Source organism: Halichoeres trimaculatus, unplaced genomic scaffold (assembly GCF_033239565.1).
Source record: "Halichoeres trimaculatus isolate MK-OKI-2021-1 unplaced genomic scaffold, fHalTri1.1 fHalTri1_scaffold_6, whole genome shotgun sequence".
NCBI classification, from domain to species: domain Eukaryota; kingdom Metazoa; phylum Chordata; class Actinopteri; order Labriformes; family Labridae; genus Halichoeres; species Halichoeres trimaculatus.
Genome location: NW_027437184.1, coordinates 6,007,048 through 6,034,592, shown reverse-complemented (window position 1 = coordinate 6,034,592; position 27,545 = coordinate 6,007,048). Strand labels below are relative to the sequence as shown.

General features: G+C 40.0%; 1 protein-coding gene across 5 annotated transcripts in view; it reads right to left on the bottom strand.

Annotated features, from left to right (window-relative positions):
* Positions 1-4,595: 4,595 nt before the first annotated feature.
* rapgef6 (Rap guanine nucleotide exchange factor (GEF) 6) overlaps positions 4,596-27,545 on the bottom strand; it is a 228,330-nt gene continuing 205,380 nt past the window's right edge. For 4 of the 5 annotated variants that reach the window (XM_074672524.1, XM_074672525.1, XM_074672523.1 and 1 more), the window contains 11 exons: positions 26,000-26,211; positions 25,368-25,491; positions 21,471-21,494; positions 17,370-17,590; positions 16,821-16,994; positions 14,817-14,963; positions 14,529-14,648; positions 13,346-13,598; positions 10,107-10,666; positions 9,014-9,325; positions 4,596-7,568 (listed from right to left, as the gene is read on the bottom strand). In XM_074672524.1, coding sequence (XP_074528625.1) covers positions 7,546-7,568; positions 9,014-9,325; positions 10,107-10,666; positions 13,346-13,598; positions 14,529-14,648; positions 14,817-14,963; positions 16,821-16,994; positions 17,370-17,590; positions 21,471-21,494; positions 25,368-25,491; positions 26,000-26,211 — 2,170 coding nt within the window. In that variant the 3' untranslated portion in view covers positions 4,596-7,545. The remainder of the gene's footprint in view (positions 7,569-9,013; positions 9,326-10,106; positions 10,667-13,345; positions 13,599-14,528; positions 14,649-14,816; positions 14,964-16,820; positions 16,995-17,369; positions 17,591-21,470; positions 21,495-25,367; positions 25,492-25,999; positions 26,212-27,545) is intronic. The other variant, XM_074672526.1, reaches the window with a different exon arrangement.

Here is a 27,545-nt window from a genome sequence, read left to right as displayed (position 1 = left end):
TTGAAGCTGTGTGTAATTTCATCGACTCGTTTCCACCCCTCTCTGAGCTGAACTCTCACTTCTCTCATCATTTCTGGAATATTCTCTCTGAAGTGGAGAGACCGGTTCTTTGAACATGCTGGTTAACATGCCCTCCCTCAATACCTCATGACCACCACTCTCATCCTACCATCCACACCTTCATTAAACACTCCTAACTGTGGTGTCTTCAAGAGTCCTAACAAATAGAAGAAAAGATCGTATGGAGTCAAAGACTGATGTGGAAAAGTTCACTGAGTGTCTTTTAGATAAGTCAAACTGAATTTCATGAAAAATTACAATAAAAACGTGAACGGGGGACCAGAAAAGGCAGGGTGTGTCAGTCGGTTCTGATCACCTTCCAGTATTCTAACCTACTCGTCAAACTCTGATGTTGAGAAGTAAATCACGGTATCTGACTTTATCATGAGAAAATAACGTTTAAAACATCATGGGGCTTTTAATTTGAAGTACCCCTGACAGGAAGTGGCAGCACAGAATTGAATATAACACACAGTAGCAAACTTTTGTCCCATAGCTTCCTCTGTTCTCCAGAAAAGAATAATAATTTAATAAAACATGAGAGTTTGTGCATGTTTTGGAAACTACTGGACAGATTTATTTTTTCAGCAGGAAGTAGTTTGTGTGAGTCAGCAGCACTGAAGAGCACAGAAGAGCAGGGACCTGAGGGAGAAAGAAGACAGCTGGATCTGGATCCTGCTCAGGCTTGTTCAGCTGTTTGTTTCTGTTAACACAGAAGAAACCGTTTTGTAAGAGACTCTGTTGTCTTCCCCAGCTTTGGAGAGTTTTTCTGACTCTATGCTGATTTCAAACATGGTTTTTAAATGCAGGGACTGGATTTGGAGCCAGTACCTGACTTTTTGACCCAACTCAATCGGTTTCATGCTTGCTCAGAGGAAAAGGCAAAGGCTCACTTCAGGAAGATGATGCAGCTTCTGCGTGCCATAACTGTCTTAATCTACCAGGACAAGTCCTAACTACACACACTCAAAATGTTAAGACCAGTTGAAAAATTGCAAGAATTTACATTTTGCAGTGTCGGATCAGGAAATTATTTGGTTTATACTTTGAAACAGACTTTTTTAATAATCCACCATAGATTTTCAATGGGGCTCATGTCCGAGGTTTGAGCTAGCTTTGGAGAATGGTACAGTACTTCAGAGTCAGCTCTCATGGATCCCCAAACCCTGCCTCCAACATGCTGACAGTAGGTCCTGAACAAGCTGGAGATAAAGCTCGGTCTGGTCTTTAGCGTCTCCTTACATTAACAGGAGGAAGCTGGAAACTGGACTTATCTGACCCCAGAATCTTCCTCCAGTTGTTGTGTGTTTGGGCCCAGTGATGTTGGGCTAATCTCTGTGTCTCATTGATCAGGGGCTTCTTGACAGCCTTGTAGGACCTTAAGTCAGGATCTAAAAGTGGGGGGAACATTGGATACCAGTTTGGATTAACCATGTGGTGGTTTTCCCTGCTCATGTGGATGCAGCCATTTCTTGGTAAAGAAACCCTTGGACGCTCAGATCCTAGTTTGTCTTCCAGCTGTTCCCTTCCTGGCTGAGGATCTAAGGTAAGGTCCACACTTAGCCAGGTATCTGAGAAACCGCATTTATTTTTATACACTTGATCCTGTCATTTACACCAAACCACAGTTTTAGGTCACCAAAATAATGTTTTCTGAAAACTCCAGTTTCACAGTTTTTGTGTAGACATCGAATAGAGTTTTTGGTTCTGGCGTCGCAGCTGAATGATGGGGATCCATTCTGATTGGCTGGTACAGGTTTCACGTCTGAAAAACAGACAAACATTGGTTTGGCGTGCTTCGAGCCACATCTACAGGTGGCTTTTCCTGGTGTGTGTGGATGAAAGTATTTTTAAAAACAAAATGAATGAGGGGGGATATTTGTTTTTGAAAATACCTGAATACCCGGTGGCCAAGTCTGTACAAAGCCTTTATCTTCAGGCCTGTTTCCTGTATAAAGTTTGTTGTTTTAGCCATTTTATCTGGAGCACAGCAACAAAATTGCATCTTTTACAAAAAAAAAAAAAAAGTACAACCTCCATTCATGGTTCATTGGAACCAAAATTTCTGATGTATTTTCATGGAACCAATCAATTTAAAGTTATCAATGTTTTATTTTTAGGATTTGTTTAGTATTTGGACTCAGACTGTACTCAAATGAATTACACTTGAAGAACTACGGTGGCTGGTAAGTGTCAGATGAATTGTAAAAGCAACAACACAGATGCAAAAAGCGACAACACAACAGTTCAGCCACAACGTTAAGTTAAGAGGACAATTATCCTAACGGACACAGAAAAGTTTTGAAAGTAATTCAATGGTTGTTTTCTTCTTTTTTTGAGCTTTAGCTATGATAAATAAATAAAGCTGTAATGCTAAATTTATTGATTCATAAAGCTAAGTTTCAGATGATGTATTTTTATAGTAAATAAAGAAACACAAGTGCTATGAAGGATATTAGAGGATGAGACCCCTACGAAGCTTTATGTTACATTTCAATAAGTCTCGTGATGTGAATGTCAGGGGTCACAGAAAGGAAAACTAACAAAAAAAAAAACTGCACCGTACAAAACAAAACAAAAATAAAGCCTTTGGGGTCAAATGTGAAACCTCCAAAAGACAATCTCCTTAGAGATCAACCCTCTAAAAACTCTAATAAATACCCTCTTCCCCTCAGTCACACTCACACACTCAGAAACACTCATCACACAAACCAAAAGAAACCAACTGAGGGTGTTGGCATCTCTGGTGTCACACACTAACTGAGGGAAAGAGCCTCCTTTTATAGACTCCCCAGGCTGATGAGCAGCAGCTGGGTCACTGAGGACAGGTGAGCTGAGTGAGAGCTCGTTAGGAGAGCAGGAGGTCACAGACTGCCTCTATCCATAACACTTTATTTATCATGGGTGAAGTTAAAAAAGATAATAATTGACTTACTTTGCAACTTTTTCTGTATCCGTTGAGATAGCAAGCCTTTTTAACTTCTGGTGCGGCTTTGCTTCTGTGTTGTTGCTTTTTGCATTCGTGGCTTTTGAAAATCATCTGACACCCACAGACCACCGTATAAGAGTGGTTCTAATGCAATATTTTACAAATTCATGGGCTGTCCCAAAACTTTTTTTTTGTCTGTTTTGCAGTATACTACTCTGGTTTCCAGTCTCGGAAGGCTGAGCTACAGATAATGTTTTTTTTTTCCTTTAATATAAATATACAAAAAAAGCTAAGGGCAGATCTCGGCATTTAGTTATTTTGTTAATCATATCACAGCAGAATCATCATTCTTGATTTCTAATCTTACACCAAAAGTTATATCATTGCCTGAAAATAAACCTGGAATTTTATTTTTACAGCTGATGAAAAAAACACTTTTATATCATCCACGTATATGGTTAAAAAAGGGTAATTATTGGTTCATATGGGCTCTAATGAATTTGTAGAAGTAAACACTTCTTCTACAACTAGAAATGACAAGATTGACCCGTGATCTTTCTCATCACTTCTATCTCACGTACCATCTAACGTTAGTGTTGTTGTATTGTAGTTGTTATGCTGACTCATTCCACTAGATGGCGGTAATTCACCAAAACCTGCCACCCGCATTGACAAACAGCCTTAGGGCAGGGCATTGTGGGAAACAGTATGCCAGGTAGACTGGTCCTTTGCATATTGAGAAATTTTCCTGGATCAGTGGGGCAGGGGGATGACGGAGGACGAGGATTTTTGGCACACTGCAAATTTTGAAAGTTTTTGCATACTGATCACTACGTACTAAATTTTGGCCAAAATACCAGGTGCTGCTAGCGTAGTACGCGGTTTGAAAAACAGACACTGTTTATTTCTCAAGACATCTTAATATGGACCAACAGTTGATATCTGAAGACACCATGGCTCTGCCATTTCCCATTGTACAGTTTTGAAGCCAAAATACCCCCATCACCGGCCGACCACTATTGGTACCTGCTGTGCAGCCAGAGTCTGTACAGTAGAGACTGTGAGGGATTCTGGGAGAATCTGAGTGGAGCCAGGTGACAGAAATAATATATATTTTTTTTCTTTCGAGAGTCTGATCACTTCTTGGCTCTACCTCCTGACATATTTTACAATCCCTGCAAAAAATTCACGAGAACAGCAGCTGTCAATCATCCCTAAACGTGACATAAAACTTCATTTTTAACCTCTGATAACTAATGAAAACAAAACTTTTCAGAAAAAGAGGACTTGAGTACAAGGCAGCCAAATGATATCTTCAAATCATCACAACAATTGGATGTGAGAAACATTTCTACGAGGTGTGTTCATTTTTTTGAAGTTTGACCACAGCCCATCTAGAATGACTGGGGAGATGGATTTTTTGACCTATACTACGGCCAGCCACTGGGGGGAGCAGTTTTTGTGGCGAAATCACTTCGAGCCGAGCAAAATGACATCCATTTTTTTTTTTTACAGTCTGTTTTCACATCCATGAAGTCAAAACCATAAAAGGAAGATGCAAAAAAAAAAATGAATTAAGCTAGACACCAAATGATTTCTGCTTTACATTTTATTCATCGTCCAAATTCATATCAGTAGACTTGGAGAAATAAAAGGTCTTTTTTCCTTTTTAAACATTCTCTTCAACAAAAATATAACAACTATTTACAATCACTCGTAAAAAATACATAAAAAGCGTACGAGCAAAATCATGTTGTCTTTCTAAAAGACATAAGTTACAACAGCTATGAGAAGTGTAAAGCAAACTCGAAGCCACAGACCAAGTCAATAATAATACCTCTGTACAGATTGTGCAGCACACTCAACACATTGAAGCTTATTGTTGTGCATTTCTGCTGTAATGCCAAAAGATGTCGACATAAAACACATTCACATCTCTCTTATTGCATTCCAGGAAACAAAAGGAGGAGGAGGAATTTTTTAAAAGACGAGAGGGGAGCTTTGTCCTCTCCAGGGTTAAAACACTGATGAGTTGACGTATAAATCAGCCCTGAATGATCAAAAAGGAGAAAATAAAAGAAAATCTTTGAGGATAAATCTGACGTTTCACTCTTATTCAGGCATTTTTCTGTCATTCCTGCTTCACAGGCCTGTTGCTTTAGATCACCCATGCAGAAAACTAATACTGACGTGTGGTTTAAGAGTCTGAGGAATTCAGTTGTGCAAATAAAAAAAGAGGATTCGTCAATTCCTGATTCAGTCTGTATCAACATTTCTACTGTTTGTTTTTTTTAGAGTCACAGTGGATCGAGTGGAATCCATCAGAGGAGGACAGCGAGGAGTCCCGCTGAGGGAGCAGATACTGGACGTGGCGTCATGGCAGCGCTCGCTGTGATCGATTCAAACAGACTGAGATATAAAAGCATCAAAAAACGCCTGAGTTTGAATAAAATAACCCTCATGCGGTAAAACTGAGAGACCCACAAAGGCTGCAGCCGCGAACTGAGACGGGCTTTTATGGAGAAACAACATCGTGAGCAGAATCAAAACGGGGGTTGAAAAGAAAATGCAGCCTCACAAATCTAAATCTACATCACACACATGAGCACTCATCCCAAAAACACAGCAGCAGTTACAGTTAAAGACGAGCAGAAATGACGCCAACAACAGTGAGTGTGAGGGGAGAAAGAGACAAAAAAGAGAGAAAAGTTCCTTAAAAGACTCCTGCCCGAAGACGGAGGTGGGGCAATCACAACCTTGGATTATTTCTTATAACAAAATATTCAAAAATAGCCTTTATAGAGGACTCTCTTTTCTCATCTATACATGATCAGTTCATATTAATTTATGGCAAAGAAACAACAAAAAAATATATGTATAAATTCATATATATGCCGTGTATATATTAGCATCAATCATTTCAAGTCTTTGTGTGGCAGAAACAACAAAAAGAAGCGTCACAGAGCGGCAGACGGAGGAGAAAGAAGAGGATTCCAGTTACGCCCCCTGCTGCACTGCAGAAAAACATTCCCCAATGTACAAACCTGCTCCTCTTTTCCATACAAATAAACAGTTTTCAAGCAAATCCTTTAAATATTCTACAAAATGTACGATGCACATGGAAAGGAGATGCAAGCCAGGCGTTTCAATACATCACCTGTCCACTTGTTTGGTTGCTCGTTGTTTTAAATAAGAAGCAAAAAAACAAACTGATATGAGAGGTACACCGTGAGCACATCGTTAAATTTTATGCTGCATCTCACATTCCTGCTGCATTATAAACAAATTTACAAGGTCAAATAAACCTGGAGCATTACGCTTCAACATTTCAGCTTGTAAATCAAAAGACAACTGCTCTAATAAACACTGTAAACAAAACCTGTAAGCGTCGGTGTAAACACTGCCATTTGTTTTGTTTGTGGTGTGTGTGTGTGAGTGTGTGTGCATGCACGCTGTGCAGCCACACAGTGCTAATTTATCCTTTTATGACGGCTGCTGCAATAACGACGTTTTGCTCTACAGGAAGCAGTGAGGCATTTGTTCTTCAGCTCATTAAAAAGAAGTTATAATACAGTTTTTTTTTTTATTGAACATCCAGGAGGCAGCATGCCGCTAAAGTACCTCGCGTCAGACTCAACGAGCAATAAGAGACAGACACTGAGCGGCCTCAAAAACGCTGCTTGTTTCTAGATTTTTACTCTAAAGCTAAAATTAAAGCCTAATAAGTGTGATCACAAACAGACAGGAGCTAAATTTCTCTCAAGGAGTGAAAACATGATCAGGGACTCGTCAAACTGATACGTTTTTATGAGTAATTAAGTTGTTTTTTGCTGTTTTATTTGTGTGATTTTACACCATCAGTGCGAGGGTGGCTGAAACAAACCCTTAAAAGATTAAAATCTGCTTTTGTATCTTAATTATCTTCACTCAAGCAGACAGCGATCACCAAAAATCAGCTAAATTAAGCTAAAAATCCACAAGTGACTGCGGCTTCACATCCCTTTGCCTCTACTCTCACAGAAAAACGTCACAGAGAAGCACAGTAAAGAAGGAAACCGAAGTGAAACAGATAAAGAAATCACAAAACAGGCTTGGACATGAGAGCTTAGAGCGCAGAATGGAGGTAAATGGTCTGTTTCCAAAGAGGCCGACGTCTTCTCGTGAGAGGTTTTCATCGTCCCTCTTTCCTTCTTTGATTTGTCCTTTTTTTAAAGTCCGTGGCCCGCCATCCTCTGCTGTGTCAGCGAGTCTTTAAAAAGTGTCAGAGTCGTCTTTACTTCTCTGTTTTTTTTTGTGAAATGGGTTTAAAAAGAGATGATTGTACGAGTCCTGGGAGGAGCTCTGAGGTCACACCGACCTCCTCCTCCTCTGGTCGACACAGGTGCATCATGGTCCGGGGGTTTGGAGGATGTGCTCTGATACGTGGTGAAGACAGGCTGGCTGCTCAGTCCGGAGCCTGATCCACAACACTTGGTCCGTGAGTGTGTGTGTTTGTGTGTGTGTGTGTGTGTGTGTGTGTGTGTGTGTGTGTATGTGTGTGTGAGATGTCAGCGTCTTTACACCGCCGACACTTGTTCATCTGCAGAAGAAGAGAGAGAAAGATGTTTGACAAGAAGTTTACAAGATCTGGATCTATTCCTTTAAAACTCTGATCAGGGTTTCTTCAGGGTTCACTGGGTCCAGTTTCAGACTTTCAGACCTTTTTAAAACCTGCACAGACTTTATTTGAAATGTATCTGTTAGAGAGCGGATACGGAAACTAACGATTCATCATTTATATCATTTTTCAGCCGACACTGACTTTTAATTAACATTTCCTTCCTTCCAACCTCCCTTCTTTCCTTTTTTTCCTTTTCCTTTCCTTTCCCCACTTCTTTTTCCCCTTTCCCATTTTCTTCCTAGTTGTCTTCCCTTGCCTTTCTTCCTTTTCTTTCCTATACTTCCTGCCTTCCTTTTCCCCCTTCTCCTACTCCTTTCCTTTCCTATCAGTCGTCCTTTCTTCCTTCAATTTTTCTTTATCTTTCCTTCCTGTCTTACATTCCTTTTCTACTTTCCTTTTCTTGATTCCTTCCCAATCTTTCTTCTTTCCTTTTTTCGCCCTTTCCTTTCCTTCCTAACCCAACACTAACGGTCTTGCTTCTTTTCCCCTTTTCCCATTTCTTTCCTTTTCTAGTTGTCTTCACTATCCCTTCTTCCTTTCCTTCCTACTCTCCCTTTTTCCCTTTTTCCCTTCTTCTCTTCCTTTCCTTTTTTTCCTCCTTCACCTTTTCACTTCCTTTCACTTCCTTTCCTTTTTTTCCTCCTTCACCTTTTCACTTCCTTTCACTTCCTTTCCTTTCCTTTCCCCCTTTTCACTTCCAGTCTTTCTTTTCCTTTCCTTTCCTTTTTCTTTCCTTTCTTTCTCTACTTTCCTTTCCCTGATATCTTCCCTAGCATCTGTCTTTCCTTTCTCCTCTTACCTTCCTTACTTTCTTGTTTTTACCCCTTCTTTCTTTCCTCCCTTGCTTGTTTCTTAATTCTTATCTTTTATTTACCTTTGCCTTTATACTGTCCTCTTACTTTCCTTGCTTCCTTCCCTTTCTTTACCTCCCCTAGATTCTCTTGTCCCCTATATTTCTCAGCTTCATTCCTTCACTTGCCTCTCTTCACCCCTTTTATCTCTTTTTTCCCTTTCTTTCTTGCTTGTTCACCCCTTTTTTTCTAATCCTTTTTTCATGCATTCCTTACTTACCCCTCTTCTCTCTGTCCTCCTTTGTTCCCTTACTTTCTTTTTATTTCTTATTTTTCTGTCTATCCTTTGTCATTCTCCGTCTGTTGTCAATCATTCCTCTTAATAAGTCCAGCTGGGGTTAACTGTGTTTTATTTTTGAAGTGTTGTTTTAGGAAACCAAAGATTTTCTCTGATCCAAAATGAATAGACTGAAAGTAGCTTCAGTTTCCTTTTTTTTTACTAAAACAGCTGTGGTTCTTAAAGTGTTGGAGCACAGTTTTTTGTTTTGGTTTGAGCTTGTTCTTGAGACGTACCGTCCTCGCTGTCGGCCAGCTCCTGTGTCGGGAGGCAGATGCTGGGTGGTCTAGAGAGGCTCTGGTTGGCGGCCAGCCTCCGAGCCTCGGCCAGACTCCCCGCTGCTCCGGGACTCTGCAGGAGTTTGCTCCTCTGCATGGCCACGCTGTAGTCTGGAGGTCTGAGGTGAGGAGGCCTGGGGAGACCTCCAGGCCCTCCTACTACTCCGTCTGTGAGGCCCAGGTCCCCCAGAGCCAGACCATGGTAGCCTGGAGGGGTGGGAGGGGGAGCTCGGTAACGCTCATCCTTGGCGGGGGAAGTGATACAGTACACTGGATGGAGGTGAAGGTCAAAGAAAAGGAGGATGGAGCGAAGAAGGAGAAGGGGGTGAAGGATGAGGAGGAGAGGGGAGGTGAAGGAGGTCAAAAAAAGGAGGGATGTGGGGAGTTTGGGAGAAATAAAAGATAAAAATGTGAAAATCAAAACAATGTGATTGCTCACTGAGACAATCAGCTGTTCATGCTTAAAAGTGAAAAATCAAAAGGAAAAAATAAAGCTGATGAGATGGATGGCTGCGGCGATACAGGCACAGCTAGAGCTGCAACTGATGAGGCGTCATCATCAAATAATCAGTTATTGATTAGAATAATGGATTAATCGTTTGGTTTTTGTGAGGAATATTAATTAAAACGTATGTTTGGAAAACTGTCCAATAAGTTTAATCAGAGCTGGATCAACTCAAACGATTGATCGATTATCAAAACTTTTGTTCATAAAAACTTTTAAAGTAATATCCTACACACTCCTTTTATGCTTTCTAACTCTGAGCAAGAATAAATAACTCTTGATGTAAAACTAGAACAAGCCTAAAGTTAGAGATATAAATAATAGATTGACTCCGACTCCTTTAGATGATCCATAACTCTGCTTAGACTGAACTCAAGTGAAGTCTTAGATCCTGATCTTGAATTATGAAGAGTTTTTTTTACAAAAAGCAACAGAAAGTTGCAGAATTTCACCAAATCACCAATCAGCTGATCCTGTCTATGTCTAACTTTCTATATCTCCTCAGCTGATCCCACAGGGAATCAAACCCTCAGCCCGAGCCCTCACCTATCAGGCCCTTCTCTGTGCTTGACGTCACCGTCTTGTAGACAGGGTCTGTGCTTTGCCCTCCTTCCTCGTTGGTGGGCGAGGAGGGGTTCTCCGAGGTGTTTCGCCGCTTTATCGTCCCATAGTTCCCCTCGTAGGTGTCTGACAGCGAGCTGGACGACGCCCAGCTCTGCCGCGACTGATTGGACAGATCCGAGCTCGAGTCTCTGGAGTGATGCTTGACGGACGAGTCCTCGTTGCCCCAGGAGTGAGCGGCCGCAGCGGAGGAGTCCACCTCCGCGATGGGACCGGCCAGCTGGGTGTGCTTGAAACCGCCGAGGTGCGTGTGCGGGAGGGCCAGCGGATGCCCGTGGATGCCGTGGTCCCAGGGCCGGCAGGAGGAGGTGGGGAGGCTCTGGAAGGAGTCATGGGAGTTTGAGGAGCAGGAGGTCCAGCTGCCTCGCCCGCTGTCGGCGACAGAGTCCAGAGAGGTGTGATCAGGGGTCAGCTCCTCTGTGGAGGTGGAGGAGGTGAAGGTGGAGGCTCGGGATACGTATCCTCGCGCCAAAGACGAGGAACTACTGCAGAAAAAAACAGAGAGAATAAAATCAAACATCAGATTCTGTGAAATCCAGCTCTTGGATCTTCCTGTCATTATTTTACGCCTCATCTGTGCAGCGAAACCACTAAACAAACACCTGACAGCATTTTTCCTGTGATAGATCGCCGTGTCTGGCTCCTGAAGAAAGTTTCTCTCTTTAGCAGCTTTTCATAAAGCAACACTTTGATTCACTGTCGTGGTTTTTACTTGACAAACAAACCACTCAATGAAACCGAGCCGTATTTCATAAACAGGTCGGTCGGTACCCAGCGAGGCTGGCGAGGTAATATAATATCAGAGAAGCAGACAGATTATTGTGTCTGGGGATACTTTATAGTCTCCACTTTGTGAGACAGAACGGCCTGATCATGGAGGAACAATAAAGAAGCAGCAGACGGTAAAAAAAGGTGTGTTGTTTACTCGGTCAGATTAAAAAGCCGGCTGTGTGAAAACAGAAATGAAGTTAAGGTGGAGGAAGCAGGAGGAGGAGGAGGATAACTGTTGGATGCTAATAAAAACAGACAGTGTCATGTTATAGGACTTCCCGTTTTGTGAGTTTTAATGAGAAAGGATGTAATTTGAATCCAGCTGGGAGAGGAAATAGAGGAGCAGCTTGAAGGAGCTGAGCGTGGACGTGAGGTGTGTTTTCTGGCCACCGGGGAGGTTTGTGATCATGAAGTGTTTGAGTGTGAATGTGTCCAGAAAATACTCTCAGAATAAAACTCAAAATCTTTCAATGAGGCCTGTGTTGGATTTGTTTTTCCTGAAATAAGCAGCGATCTTGAAAAAGTCTCCCTTCTAGATATCTGCCTGATTGTAATCCACACTCTAAAATGAGACAATTAGCGCCAAATTGTCTCTATGACGACACAAAGTTTAGCAGAGAGAAGAGAGATCTGTGTTTCTATCTGTTGAAAACAATTTCTGTGATTAATTTTGTAGTGATGGTGGACACTAGAGCCTAACTGTCAGTCAGAACAAGGACAGAAGAGCAGAAGAAAGATAAACAAGAGAATGATAAAGCACGAGCTAAAGGCTAACACAGGAGCTAAACTGTTTGTGCTAATGTTGATTCCAACCCACAGTCAGCAGTTATTCTGCAGTGGTCTGTTCAAACTTGAGAGTCTATCAATAAAATGAAGAGTGAGGTTACGTTGGCTCTGATTGGTAGATGACTGATGGGACATAGCTAACCAGGATTCACTAACGTTACACATTTCGGACATGTCTTAGAGCACCGGGCTGTCAGCTGTGCTAAATATAAACAGCTACTAAACTACAAACAAACTGACAGTGTTTACTTGTTGTCATGTTTACATTTTACAGTTTCATTTAGCAGGCGCTTTTGTCCAAAGCGACGTACAGCACAAGCAAGAATTTAGACAGAAGGAAAACCTAGTTAGTGCATCAACAGTGCTACAAGTTCTGACTCATTCTACCCCTGAGGACAAAGAGGAGACGGCTCAGATTAAGTGCACAAGTGTTCACTAAACAGATGAGTCTTCAGACATCTCTTAAAGTAGAAAGAGACTCTGCGGATCGTACAGAGTTAGGTAATTCATTCCACTATTTGTGAACAACAGAGGAGAAGAGTCTGGCTAGAGATTTGGAGCCGCACTGGGCTGGGAGCACCAGGCGTCTTTCACAAGCAGAGCATAGAGGGCGTGAAGGAGTGTAGACCTGGATGAGGGACCCCAGGTAGGCAGGAGCCGTTCTTGTTGATGTTTTGTACGCCAGAGGGAGAGCTTTGAATGTGATTGGAGCTGCTACTGGAAGCCAGTGAAGCGAGATTAATGTTAGATTACAGATACACCGGGCTGCCAATAGCACTACATATAGCCAGCTACTACAGTGTTTGCTTGATGTCACGTTTCAAACCATATCATTGCGTAACTGTACTGATAAAAACTATTGATGCACAATATTATCAGTAAATTAAAATATTGGATATCTGCAGACAGTTTTTTTGTGGTTTGGCATTCTGTTTGTAGCTGACTCATTTGGGCACATTTACCATTTACCAGAGTAAACCATTTCATTACATTTGGGTTTAACTACTGTACAGTTGCACTTCTCATATGTTCCCTGTGAACAGAGGTTATATTTACTGACTGTCAATAATGAATTTGGCCAAATTTTCCCTGGGCGTGGGTAAGGATGTGATTTTTTTTAAGAACAGCATCATCCAACTTTCATACAAGATTTATCTTTTTGGTTATTTTTTGTTTGAAAGCAATCGTCATAAATAAATATACACTTTCAAGTTCTGATTTTGCATAAGAAATGGAAATAACGTAAAAAATGAGACAAGATTGTGCACCATAATACGATATGCTGCTTTCAATAAAGAAGACAGTTGATGATCTCTGCAATTATGTGCACAGAAAAAATATCAGTAACGGCTAAATGAGTTGTTAAATATCGGCATACTGAATATCAGCAAAAAATCCAATATTGTGCATCCACAATAAATACCTTACCTCTGCACATTGTACCCATTAAAAAGTTATCTTGAACAAAGAAAATTTGTGCACCTAGCTAAAAGTAATTTACGACAGTGTGCGTGAAACTCCAGACCACAAGGTGGCGATAGAGTGCAAATCAAACAGGTCCTCCTCGCAGCATCTTTCAGATTTTTGAGGATTTTGACGTGTCGTACCTTGTGCTGGGCTGGTTGTATTCAACGTTCAGATGCGTCGCTGCTGTGCTCTCAAGAATGGCAGCGGCCGTCGTGGTCGTAGCCGGAGCGTTGCTCGTAGCTGCGGTGGTACAGCTCCTGCTGCTCGTACACCGCTCCTCAAGTCCTGGAGCCGGCACAGAGTCCACTGAACAGATACTGGAGCGGGACGAGATCTCGCTGTGGCTCGAGTCCGACAGGTTGTCGGCTTTACCGGCAGGGAGGAGGGTGTAACCTGGAGAGGAGAGGGGGAATTTACAGTTAAATATGATATGAGACTTAAATATGGAAATGATGGATTGATGCAAAGAAAGAAAGAGGAAATATTAAAGAAGTGCATTCAGTTAAAATCTACACAGACGTGAGACTCAGCTTAGACAATCTGATGCTTCTGTCGTCTTTTTAATGACAGTTACGTGGAAATAACACTGATGATGCACTAAACAGCCTTCACACTTCTACAACACAACATTTTCTCAGAACAGCGAGTGATTTCAGAACTCATGAGGCTGAAAACTATAAACAGGGACGCTCATTCACAGTGAGGGACACGGTTGAGGTCACAGCATTATCACTAAAACAAAGGAACTCTGATTCAAACTGCCACCTTTCAGTAACTCGTGACAGATGTTAGAAAACGTTTCAACAACAGCCTGTCCTTTGTAACTCGTTAAATCAACAGCCTTGAAAAAGTTTTCTCTGAAAAACGCCTGGCGTCACGTTTTGAGCTGATCAGGGGTCTGTCAGAGCGTCTTTCTCCTCGTGTGTCTGTCCCTGCACAGCCAGAGGAAGGGGTTCGGGCTGACCGACCTCCTGGCTCTCTGCTCTTTCTGTCCTTCTTTCTCCTCCTCCTCACAGTCAGAAAACGACCTCTCCTTTGACAGACTCCGCCCCCTCAGAGCCCTGAAAGGGGACATCAGCCTCGTCCTGATGGGGGACTCTGATGGGGGTTTGGGTCTCATTAACTGGGGCTGTGGAGGGGACCCTGGGAGCCTTTTTCTCTGTGTTATAAGCCCTGAGCTGCTCTGAGCGCCCTGCCTGGATCTCCCTCTCTGCACTGCCTCCTCCTCCTCCTCCTCCTCCTCCTCCTCCTCCTCCTCTGTCTGAGTCTGTCCTTCCTGCTGCCTGGTCATCAGAAGGATCCTCTTGTGGAGGAGAGCCCCACCTATGCCGTAGCTGCGCAGGCTGACCGTGCCGGCCTTTGTGCTGGCGTCGCTGGTCAGTGACGATGAGGATCCCGATAAGTTCATCTGGCTGGCGTTCTGGGATTTGGTCACTCCCCCAACTGAAAACCGAACAGGAAACCAAAGATTAAACTCACAGACTGCACATTTATCCATCCCAGCTACTGTTAGCTAAATAAAAAACAAAAGTATGTGAACTTTCTCCTCAGGGACCACCCGTCACCAAAGATCAAAGCACACAGAGAGAAAAAAGTCTTCCTGTGGCGCACCTTTGCGTGGGGAGCCCTGAGGCGACACCGTGGGGCTGGAGTGAAGAGAGGAGATGGTGGAGACGGTGTCGTCAGACGGTCTCTTGGCGCTCCACTCCTCTGACGAGGTCACTGGAGGTTTCTTTACCACCTGGGGAGAGTTGGAGTCTGGAGAAGTAGAGATAAACATGGAGAAAAAAAAGATGTCAGGTTACTCAAAGGTGACCTGAAACTCTGTTATCTCTGTAATCAAACGAAATGGAAAATATGACAACTCCAAAAACAGAAAACTACCTGGATTCAAAAGTAGTAACTTATTAGAAAGCTTTACTTTAAGTATAGATAAAAAACACAACACAGTGGTACCTTGACTCACAAGTGTCCCAACTAACAAGTATTTCAAACAAAATCTGTCTGACGATTTTTTGCTTTGAGCCAAGCGCTAAAACTACCCGACTGATACCAAACGACACTGCTGGAGCCATAAAATAGTTTTCTGTTTGTTTCATTTTTTGTTCCTTTATTTGTCACATCATCACAGAACTCACTGTTCATGGTCAAAGGGTGATCTTGAACTTATTTGTTTTTATGTAAATATGTAAATAGTAATATTTTTCTAGTTTCTATATTTCTTCAAATTTCTAATTTCATATTCTTCTCCTTCTTATTATTCTTTTTTATTTTTATTGCATTAATTGCACTTTTTTGTGAGCTGCTGTGGCCAAGAAAAAAATGTATCCTATGAGGGATCAATAAAAGAATATTCTATTCTATTCTATTCTATTTTATTCTATTATGGTAAGGAGAAGGAACCGTGTAAGCATGTGTGGCATCGCGATCAATTTTCTTTGTGTTAAAATAAAACATCTGATTTGGATTTATATGGACTTCAAAAAGAGAATTGTGTCAACAGAAATAAAGGGGTCACATGACTCTAATAGACATCATTGGACTGGTTTTTATTGTTACACCAGAGCAGGCGTCAACTGAGCCAGTTCTTCTCATCTACACCATAAATCAAATGTGCAGCTCTTATTGGAAGACTCTACAGACACGTTGGATGCTGTAACATCCGCCCAGCATCCTGTGTCTCACCCGTTTCACCCTAAGAGGTCAGCTCGCGGTGGTAGCATAAGTGTATGGTTCTCATTGTGCTAGCAGTTATTTTGCAAAACTTTCAGACTTTATTCAAAAGAAACACCCAGAAAACGCTGAACACGGTGTGTGATAATGCTTTTTAACAACACTTGTCACTTCAGAAATATCCTGAAAGAGAGGATGAAGCAAGATTCAGTGATTCAGTTCAGCCTTCTTCCTCCACCTCAGTCAGCATCTTCTACTTGTCTCGAAGTGTTTCCTGTATTATGTTTTTATATAATATACCTTATTAGTAGAATATTTTCTAATTTGAAAACATGAAACAATAAATGTGGTGTTTTTGGGGGTCTGGAACTAATTAACAGCATTTCAATTCATTTCAATGGGGAAAAACTGATTTAACATACAAGTAATTTGAGTCATGAGCTCCACCACATAACAAAATAAACTTGTAAGTCAAGCAACCCGGTAATAATAACAACGTTAATAATAATAATAAGGGATGCACTGATATGAAAATTTGCTGATACTGATATCCAACATTATTATTGTTGTTATGGCCTATAACCGATATTTACCAATATCAATATTGATTAAAAAAAAAAAAAACAACAGTCTGAGACGATGTGTCAAAGTAGTTCAGATAGAAAGAGTAGCACGATCGTGCAATATTATTTGGGTCTAGAAAGATTGTTCAAGATGCTCAGAAAATGCTGGCAGCTAATGAGTTAATATCGCCTGATACGGATACTGATACATTGTGCATCCCTAATAATAATGATAATAATAATAATAATAATAATAATAATACCATAATATAAATAATATTTAATAAAATAAATTAATAATCATAAATAAAAAAATAAATAATATTAAAAAATAATAAAAACAATAATTATAATAAAAGTGTAGTAGGTGTGTACTGACTGGATGTGCTGATGTCTTTGGCAGTGCTCTTCTTTCGCAGTGGGTTCAGCGGGACCTGGACCTGGAGGACTTGAGACACCCTGTTCTGTGTTTTCCCCGAGGGCAGAGCTGACCGCAGAGACACCGGAGACATGTCCGACTTTGTGGATCTCCTCTCGCTCAAGTTCTTCGATACTGCAGCCGAAGGAGAGCAGAGAGAGAAAGGTATGAATAAAACAAAAAGTTCCCAAAACATCCACTAACCCAACATCTAAAACTGGTCCTGTTTGGTTCAGATATTCTGTGTGAGGTTTGATAACTGACGGGAAATATCAGACAGAGTTAGTTAAAACTGACTGTTTTCAGTCTTGGCTTTGATGATACAATTCCTGCACAAGTATCTATCAATGACTGGAGTTATCATTCCTTTTTTTCTGCAAGACATTTCCAGATACACTAGGTGGCACTGCAGGCAAACAGAAATGTTCTCCATGCACAGCAGATACAGAACGAGTATGAATGCTCGTGTATTTAGACAATCCTTCATGCAGGTGTTTATGTTTCACTCACAGGTGCTGTAGGACGGCTCACACTGCAGAGACATGATCTGGTGTTTCTCCTCGTCCGTCTCCACCGTCAGGTTGGACAGGTACTGCTTCACCTTCCTGGCCATCTGCGCGTCCTCGTACAGCTTCTTGGCGTTGAGCAGAGAGCTGCGGCGTACTCTCTTCTTATGGGCGCCGCCCTGCACGTCCAGCATGTTGGAGTTGGTGCTGCCCTGACTCAGAGACCTGATGACGCGGAGGAAGAGAAAGGAAAACAGAAGGAGGGAAAGAAGCATGACGGGTGAAGATGAGATGAAAATAAAAGAGGTGAAGATGAATGAAGAGGGGTGATTATAAGATGAGTGCACAGAGAGAAGAGGAAGGAAAATGAAGATCAGCAGAAACAACGAGAGAGTTCAAAGACAGAAAACAAGAAGGCAGATTGAAGGAGGGGAAGAAGGAGGAACAATCAGTACGATAAAAAGGCACGTCTACGCTCAAACCAAACACCTCATTTACTTCAAAATCCGCACAGCTGCTTTGTGTGGGAGCATAGCATTTTAAACAGGACCATGCAAACTGGGGAGACAGCTGCTGCTGGTGTGCCATGCTATCACAGAAACAGAAGAGCAGGACGTTTGGTCAGATGGAGGCAAAAAGGGTTAGAAAACTCAGGATGCACGAGTTTGGATATGGGGGTAATTAACAGGGATGCACTGATGGACAAACACGTGACCAGAGTCAAAGAATGACAGGTTTTATTTCCTGTCAAATCTTGTTCTTTTTGTTAGCTTTGATCAGTCGTTAAAAGCTGGAGGCCCCCGACAAAACCTGGAGTTTAGATTGTATTTCTGCATGCGGTCGTTAGCGCACTTTGTTACCGAGATATTAAAATTGAGATTTTCTTCCAGTCACTTCACACTGAAAAACTGAAATCTTATCAAGTGTTTTTGTCTTGTTTTAAGTATCTTTTTGGCTTAATATGAGCCACGTTCACCTGACCAGTCCAGAAAAAAATGTCTTGTTTCAAGTTATTTAAAGACTAAAATGAGGTCTGAATTGTTTGGAAAAAGTAAAAGAAAAAAAAAACGCCCATGGAACAAGAGAAGAGTTTCTAGTTTCAAGAATCTTGAAAAGCACAATTTTCTTGTTCTATTGGCAGATTTTTTTTACCTGTTACAAGTAATTCAGACCTTATTTTTGTCTTCAAATAACTTAAAGTAAGACATATTATTGTACTATTCAGGTAAATGTGGCTCATATCAAGTATAAAAAGACAAATTTGACTTAAAATAAGACAAAAACACTTGATAAGGTTTCAATTTTTCCGTCTACCAACTTCGTATAACAGCTGATCTTTAGAGATGATATTTTTCTGTCTTGAAACCTTTTTGCTTCAAACTAACTTAAAGTAATTCCCCTTTGAACCTTAGCTCCTAAAAAGAAAAAATACAAAACCTTTAACACCCTAACACTCACAAATATGTGACATGACCAAAAGCTTTTGAAAACCTAATTTTCTTTTTTTGTCTCTTAAAAAGGACATGTTTTATTTTTATGTGTGAAAATGTCATCACATGTTTGTTGATGATGAAATTTTATTTTCTCATGTTCTCTTTTTAAATTGGTCTGACTAAAAACTTCTAAAAAATCTAAAAATGAGCTTAATTTCACCTGAAATCTGTAGTATTTATCCTCAACCTTTTGCCTTCTTACTTTAAAACTAAACACTGAGTATATGGATGTTTTTCCAGTCACTTAACCATCTTTGTATCCATGTCGGCTGAACTTAAGTTTATTAAATCAAGCTCAGAGTCATCCTCAACAACCTTTTGTTTCTTTATAATGCACTTTTGTTTTTTAGTTGACATTTTTCTGTTTTGACACTTTATCTTTCATTACCTCTTCCTCTTTGCTTCAAACTAACAAGTTAAAATTGTGTTAAATCACACACCCACAGGTATTTTTGAAGTCATATGTAACATTTCTAGTCTAGCAAAATTTACAAAAAATGCACCAACTTAAACACCTCAAGACACAGAAATAGCTTTGGAGGAACTTTGTTTTCTGTTTTAGCTCCTATACAGGACATATCTTATTTTCATGTATGAAAGTGTCATCACATGTTTGTTGACTGTTAATTTCTTTTCTCATGTTCTCTTTTCCAACTTGGTCTGGCCAATAACAACTGAAAAATCTAGAAAATGAGCTGAATCTCGCCTGAAATCTGTAGCTTTCATTTTCTACCTTTTGCCTTCTTACTAGAAAACCCAACACTGAGTATGCAGACTTTCTTCCAGTCACTTCACTCACTTCATATCCATGCCAGCTTAATTTAGGTTTATTTAATCACAGCTCTAAGTTATCCTCTTTAACCCTTTGTTTTTACATTATACACAGCTTTTTTCTTTGTCTTTTTATTATTTGACATTTTTTTGTCTTGACTATTCATCTTTCATCAACTCTTTTCTCTTTGCTTCAAACTAACTTGTTAAAAATATATTAAATCACACATCCACAACTATTTTTGAAGTCATACATAAGGTGTGGAAATCTGTGACATTACCAAAAGTGTTTGAAGAGCTAAATTTTCTTTTTTTTCAGCTCTTATACATGACATATTTTATATTTATGTGTAAGAATGTCGTCACATATATGTTGACTGTAAAATTGTATTTTCTCATATTCTTTTCTCCAACTTGGTCTGAGCAAAAACAACTTAAAAATCTATAAAATGAGCTGAACGTTGCCTGAAATTTGTCGTCTTAATCCTCCACCTTCTGCCTCCTCACTCTAAAACCAAAGACTGGGTTTCTAGATTTTCTTTTGGTGAGTTCAACATCCTTTTTGTTTTAGTTTTAGTTTTAATCTTTTCCATTTTTCTGTCTTGACTCTTCATCTTTCATCAGCTCATTCCTCTTTGCTTCAAACTAACTTATCAAAAACATGTTAAATCACACTTCAAAAGCAATTTTTGAAGTCATTAATAACCTTTGTACCTTAGCTTCACAGAAAAATGCAAAAAAAAAAAATTAAACATCTTAAGGTACAGAAACATGTGACATGACCAAAAGCTTTTGAAGAGCTTAATTTTTCTCTTTTTGGCTCTTATACAGGATATATTTTATTTTTATGTGTGAAAGTTTCATCACGTTTGTTGACTGTTATAATTTGTTTTTTTGTGTGTTCTCCTCTCCAACTTGGTCTGAGTAAAAACAACTGAAAAATCTGGAAAATGAGCTGAATGTTGCCTGAAATTTGTCGTCTAAATCATCAACCTTTTGCCTTCTTTCTCAAAAACCAAACACTGAGTATCTAGATTGTCTTTCAGGCACTTCACCAACTTTGTATCCAACTTAGGCTTAACCTAAGTTTATTTAATCAAGCTCTGAGTTATCCTCTATGACACTTTTTCTTTCTTCATCATGCACAGTTTTTTTTTTTTTTTTTTTTTGTATTATTTGATCATTTTCTGTCTTGACTCTTCATCTTTCATCAGCTCTTTTATCTTAGCTTCAAACTAACTTGTTAAAAACACATCAAATCACATTTTCACAACTATTTTGGAAGTCATAAATAACATTTCTACTCTAGTAAAATATGAAAAAATGCAAAAACTAAAACAATCTTAATACACAGAAATATCTGACATGACCAAAAGCTTTTGAAAAGCTAAATTTTCTCTAGTTTGGATTTTATACAGAATATATTTCATTATGTGTGATTGCGTGAAGTTATCATCACATATTTGTTGACTCTAAAATTTTGTTTTCTCATGTTCTCTTTTCCAACTTTGTCTAAGTAAAAACTACTGAAAAATCTAGAAAATGAGCTGAATCTTGCCTGAAATTTGTCGTCTCACTCTTCTACCTTCTGCTTTCTTATTTTGAGTATTCACTAAATGACTCAAACGTACAGTCTGATAGAGAGAGGGCAAACAATGAATGGGTCAATGATGGACTTGGATGCTGCAATGGAAGGGTTAATCACACAAGCACGGGCAGACACATGTGTAGTCGGGTGGAGTCAGGGGGAGGCGGGGGCATGCAGGGCGGATGGCGGTGGTGGTGGTGGTGGGGGTGATGCAGGGTGCATTAAACTCCTGCTGCTTCCAGCACAAACTTACCCTAAACTCTTCCACCTCTTCTTCCTGCAAGCGAGAGGTGTGAAGATTGAAGCGTGACTCAGAGACAAGTTCAGGGGTCAGGGTGGACAAGACTATGTTGATGTCATGCCACGACAAACAAACAGGAAATGACTGAAGATGGGAGGACAACACTAGACGTTGGACATCTCCCCATATCAACCTGAACAGAACAGTGTGTGTGTGTGATGGCTTTGGCATGGAAACGTCTGTGTGCCACCTTCTGGAAACACTTATATCATCAAGACTTTTAAAAAACGTCTCCACAGACATCTGGCAGTATGGAGGGAGTGCCTGCAGGGGGCAGTCATGCACTGCAGCAGTGACAGACTGTGATAAACACACAAACTGAGTGACACGCTCTGCACACTGCAGTAAGCATCAATTCTTCCTCACTCTGAGTCGATCCATGCCTCGTGTCTTTGCGCTGCTGCACTCGGCAGACGAAGGCAATCAACCGACACGAGCCATGAAGCGAGCAGAGAGCGAATGGGAATTGATTGAACTGGACGTTCAGGGGTGTGTGCCTGATCCTGCTGCTGAAGGATCCAGGGTGGCAGGTGGAGGTGTGATGGGGTGGATCCCTTTTTTTTTGCTCACATTTTTGATCTCTTACAGTCAAATATCCTTCCTAAACCCTGTGAACCCTGACAGCGAAGTCAAACTCTGCTGGAGTCTGGCTGAGAGTTTGCAATAAAAGTTCATTTCAGAGTTTTGCAGACACTTATATTGGGTCACAAGAAGCTCCAAAATGTCCATTTCCATCAGAATATACACCAAATTTCTCATGTAAGAAATGTTTTGTGGGGCTTTGTTTCTTTATCTAAGATGACAGCTTGGGATAGACAAGCTGTAGGGAGAAAAAGGGGAATAACACACACTAAATACAGTAATCATGGTACCAAAATCTGATCTATGGGCTGAGATTCGTGCCACTAGAAACTGAATCTGAATTACCATGTTGAATTTGAAAAGCTTGATCTGAAACTTAATTTATTTTCTATGAAATTTCATTCAACCTACCTGAAAATTCAACCGTCTGAACTCAGTTTAACAAATCAATTTCAGCTCCACGTGGCACGACCATAACATCATCATCGTCAGATTCATGGTCCGTTTCTAATTGTTTTCTTCTGACATGGTTGTTTTCACATTATAAGACTTCAGTACAGGACTCAGTGACTGTGACAGTGGACGTCTGTGCTGAGGTCCTCACCTCTGTGTGTCATTTATGTTGAACAGAATAAGCAGATCAACTTTTCTAGACATTAACCTCTTAAGCCCTGGACTCTTTTTTGGGTCTCTACTAAAAAAATGACATACCCATTTTGAAAAGGGTATATCTCTACATCCTGTGATAAAATATCCATATTTCAACTCTTATTATTGATATTTTTGTAGAAATAAAAAGTCAGATTTCAGGTGAGTTTGAAGTACGATACGTCTTCTGTACCTCCACTGCAGTGGATGGCGCCAAAGAGCTACTCCCCTGTATGTTGTCCATAAACTATAACAAATATAATCTCAAAGTTCCCGGCGCTGTAATGGCGACAGGTGGAGAGCGTCTTGTGCGTTTGTTGTATCTTTAAGTGTGTTAAAGTGTGTTCCTGTGCGTAAGTGTCTGTCTGAGTGATACCACGCCATCAATCTACGATTGTTCTTTTGGACGTTACATCCTTAGTGAGAAGCTCATGAAAGCCTGCTCCATGCATGTTTGCAGGAGCTTATGTCTACGAGTTTTCAGTACCTATTTATATACCTTCTGTATTTTAATCAACTGTTTTTTTATTATCTCTATTTATTCACTCATTCATTCATTTTAATTAATTGTCTTTTATCAGTACTTTTAGGTTGACTTTAAATGCATGTTGTATTGTACACGCACTAATGCTCTGCACAATGAAGTTCCTAACCGATAAATAAAGTTCTTTTTGAATTGAATTGAAGTTTGTTCAAAATATTTTCTTCCTAAACTTGATGATGTGGGTTTTGATGCCATCAACATCAATGTTTTCTCTCTATTCTTGGGTCAGTTAGTTTAAAATCATTCATTCATTTTCTGAACTGCTTATCCTGTTCATGGTGTAGCAGACTGATAAAATAATAATCAAATCATGTTTAAGCCTGATCCCGTTTGTGTTTCCACAGCAAACTGTGCCCTCTAGTGGTAGGAGGCGTGTAAGCCGGATGCCAAAAGCCGCAGTTGTTAAACAATAGTGTGACACCGTAGCAACGCGACACTGTTTATCCCGCTAATAAATCCAACAAAGAAGAAAAACGTGACACAGTAAACAAAGAGCAACGAGTTAAGACAGCATTTCGTCCTCTCTGTGATTGTCATGTAGCTCTTTGATACAAAGAACAATCAAGCTTTGTTTCAGAGAAGTCTGTGTGCCACCAGGAGAAATGCAGCCGCTATCGGGGTAGGTGACGATTCTTTCGACCAATCAATGGTCTGCAGTGTTGTAGCTCCACCTTCTGAGAGCGGATCAGTTCAGTCTGGCACCCATACGAAAGGGTCCCAAAAAGTGGGACGGCTCATCTCGGTTATTTGGGGATCTGTCCCGGGATAAGTCAGTGGAAACGGCACAAAATGTGCGCCGTACCAAAACGAACTGAACTGTCCGCTTGGTGGAAACGCGGCTAAAGTGGCGTTTATCAGTTTCACTAACTGGCCAATAACTTTTTTGCATCATTAGTTTAATGTCACAGTAGTTTAAGTGACAACCTTGACAAACTTTATGCTTTCTAGTTACACGAGTATATGAAACACTACATCTGACTTTCTTTATTTCAAACACAGCATAATAGAAAAGCTTTTTAATCAAATAGGTAACTGTTATTATTGTATCCTGACCCAAGTTTCATGATCTGTATTTTATGGTGAGGTTCTTGCCAATACTCAACCCTAGTCAGTATTTGTATTTATGTCACTGGCTATAGATTCTCCACTATAACCTTTTTGTTTTTTTAATATGCTGCTTCTTTTTAGTTTTTATGGAGTATTTTTTATGCCTTTGTTGCACTGCAAAAAATCTGAAATGTTATCAAGTGTTTTTGTCTTATCTGAAGTAAAAACTGTCTTATTACATTTGATATGAGCCACATTCAACTGGTCAGCCCAGAAAAGTGTCTTATTTCAAGTTATTTAAAGACAAAATGAGTTCTGAATTGCTTGTAACAAGTAAAAAAAAAATCTGCAAATGGAACATGAAAAATTTGCTTGGAACTAGAATAATGTCTTAATATAAGTAACTTTTCTCTTGTTTCTTTGGCAGATTATTAAAACTTGCAACAAGCAATTCAGACCTCTTTTCAGTGTTTAAATAACTTGAAATAAGACGTTTCTCTGGACTGGTCAGTTAAATTCAGCTCATATTAAGTCTAAAAAGACATTTTCTACTGAAATAAGACAAAAACACTTGATAAGATTTCAGTTTTCGCAGTGTGCAGAGCGACCTCTAAGTCCCTTGCTTGGTGGACCTTAGGGTTTAAAGGGTTAATGTAGATAAACAGATGAATGGTCAATGGAAATATATTTTTTTCCATATAATTGTGAAATTACGTTGTATTGTATTTTTGATCATGCTTTTCAAACCCAGTTTCTAGGTTCACAAATCTCAGCCCATACTGATCCTTCAACCTTCTTAATGTAGAATCTATGGGACCTGTACATGGGGCACCTGCTCCAACATCTGAGCCAAACCGACGCCCCATGGATGTAAAACTTTTAAGATACAAGGAAATACGCCACTTTAAGCCCCACATAGGAGTTTTGACCAATCAGAGACAGCTTTGGTGACCTGCATCTGTGAAACTGCCCCAATAAGCATCACATTACGGCTTCATCGCGGACATCCTGGCACAAAAATGACCAACCTCTGTCTGAACATGAGCGCAGGGTCCATGTTCGCCGACGTCAGCCGCACCACATGTCTGATCTCTTTGGCGATCATCCTCAGCTTCTCGAAGTTCACCAGACCGTCCACGCTGGAGTCGTTGCCTGAGAGACGACGAAAACATCCAAAACACAGACACAAAATGTAAAGGAGATCAATGATTCATGTTCCAGACACAATTTTTCAAACAGTGTTTCTCAGCTGAGTCTTCAAAGCTCATTTCTGCTTGTTCTAGTCTCAGCTTTGTCAGTCCACGCAGATCAAAGCGTGTCTCTTTCGTTTTCAGTCACACTGCGCCATTAGAGGAGTTTTTTTTGGTAACTTGCACAATTAGGGAACTTCTTCTTCTTCTTCTATTCCTAACATGGCTGAAGGTTTAAACGAAAAGCGTTAAAGAGAAGTCAGGGTAGTTTTGACCTGACTCAGGGTTACATCTTAAAAAGGAAGGACAGGGAAGCCTTTAAGCAGAAGTAACCCTCCTGAGTGACCTTTCACAACAGCACAGAGGAAGTAAACTGTGCACAATGACATGTCGTGTTTCAGAAATGGTCTCAGGAGTTTAAGAGGCTGTCTACCAAAAGACACGTCACTGACTCAGGTCGCTGTACAAACCTTCATGTAAGAAGGTGAGGTCTTTCTTGACCACGGGGAACAGCGGGATGATGGGCGGCTGCATGCTCTGGCTGCTCAGGATGTTGCGGTACTTGGCCATGTTTCTGGAAGGGTCGAAGACGTCCTGCAGGTCCCCAAACAGCTTCTCATACTTGCTGGGAAGCTTCTCCCAAGAGCTCCGCAGCCGAGCCACCGGTGCCAAGTTCAGCCCACTGTGCGGGAAGAGGAGAGGAGGAGGGGCGGCGAGGAGACAGAGATAAATGGGTTACAGTGAGAAGAAACACAGGAGAAAGATAGAGGTAGAGGTGAGGAGGCACAGGAGAGAAGAGGATGATTTTTTTAATATTCCTTCGCTTCTGATAGTGAGGTCTCCACGATCCAGAGCAGAAGACCCCTGGAGGCAAAGTCATCTCTGAGCGGACTCATTTAGACGGATGATAATTATGAATGGCAGAGCATTTATTTCTGCTTTCTCCTTCCATTATCTTTCTTCTTCATGTCTGTTGCTCTTTTGCTCATTAACTCAACATCAATTCTCTGCTGATTCATTTTCTGGGGGTTCTGCTTTTAATTTCCTAAATCTTAAAATCTTTTCTTTATATGGTTGTGATCTCGGCTGAATGGTGTAGACCAGGGGTCTGCAGCCTTTACTTTCATGAGGGCAATTTTGCCTCAGCTCACCTGGATTGAGGTCATTCCAGAGCCACAAAATCTAATTTATTGTCCCATTAAAGACAATAAAGTGGATAAAATTCTATTTATAGTTAAAATCTAGGAAAAAGTCATATAATTGAGAATTTAAAAAAAATGATTTCAATTGCACACAATGTCTTAGTTTTTCAGATTTGACAAATTTGCAATTTTTTTAAATTTAGTAATTCAAAAATATGCAAAAATATCAAAACATTTAAAAAAAATGTTTTAATAATTTTTTTAATTCATTTTTTCTGTACCTTCAAAGTTTTTAAAATGTACAACATTTGAAAAAAAAAGAAAAAAATGGTGTTAAAAAATTGCTAAAATTAAAAAAAAAACTAAATGTAAAAATAACTGCTGAATATTTCAAATAAATTTAAAATAAATAAATAAATAAATAAGTAAATTTTCAAAAATTTCAGAAATTTAAAAATTAATGAATAAATAAATAAATAAATTTTTAAAAATCTACAAAAATTTAAAAATTTGAGGAATACTCGAATTTGATAACATTAAATGATTATTTAGGTTTTTGCTTATGTCTTGACACATATCAAGCATGTATGTTAAGCCAGCACATTTGCAGTTAAATAAATCAGTCCATAAAGAATTAAAATCTGTATTTTCTTCCAGTTTTGTCTTTTTGTAGATGTAGTTATCTTACCAGGGCTGTAAAACTTGAGGTGAGCCATGGGTGCATGGAAAGTTGGTGGGCTGTTGGTGGCTTTATTGACAGATGTGATGCATATTTATTTCAATAAAATGTTAAAGTGTGGTTTCATTTAGTGTTAGTGTCTTAAATCATCAATACCCTCTGTAAGAAAAAATAAAGATTCTTTATTTCAATAAT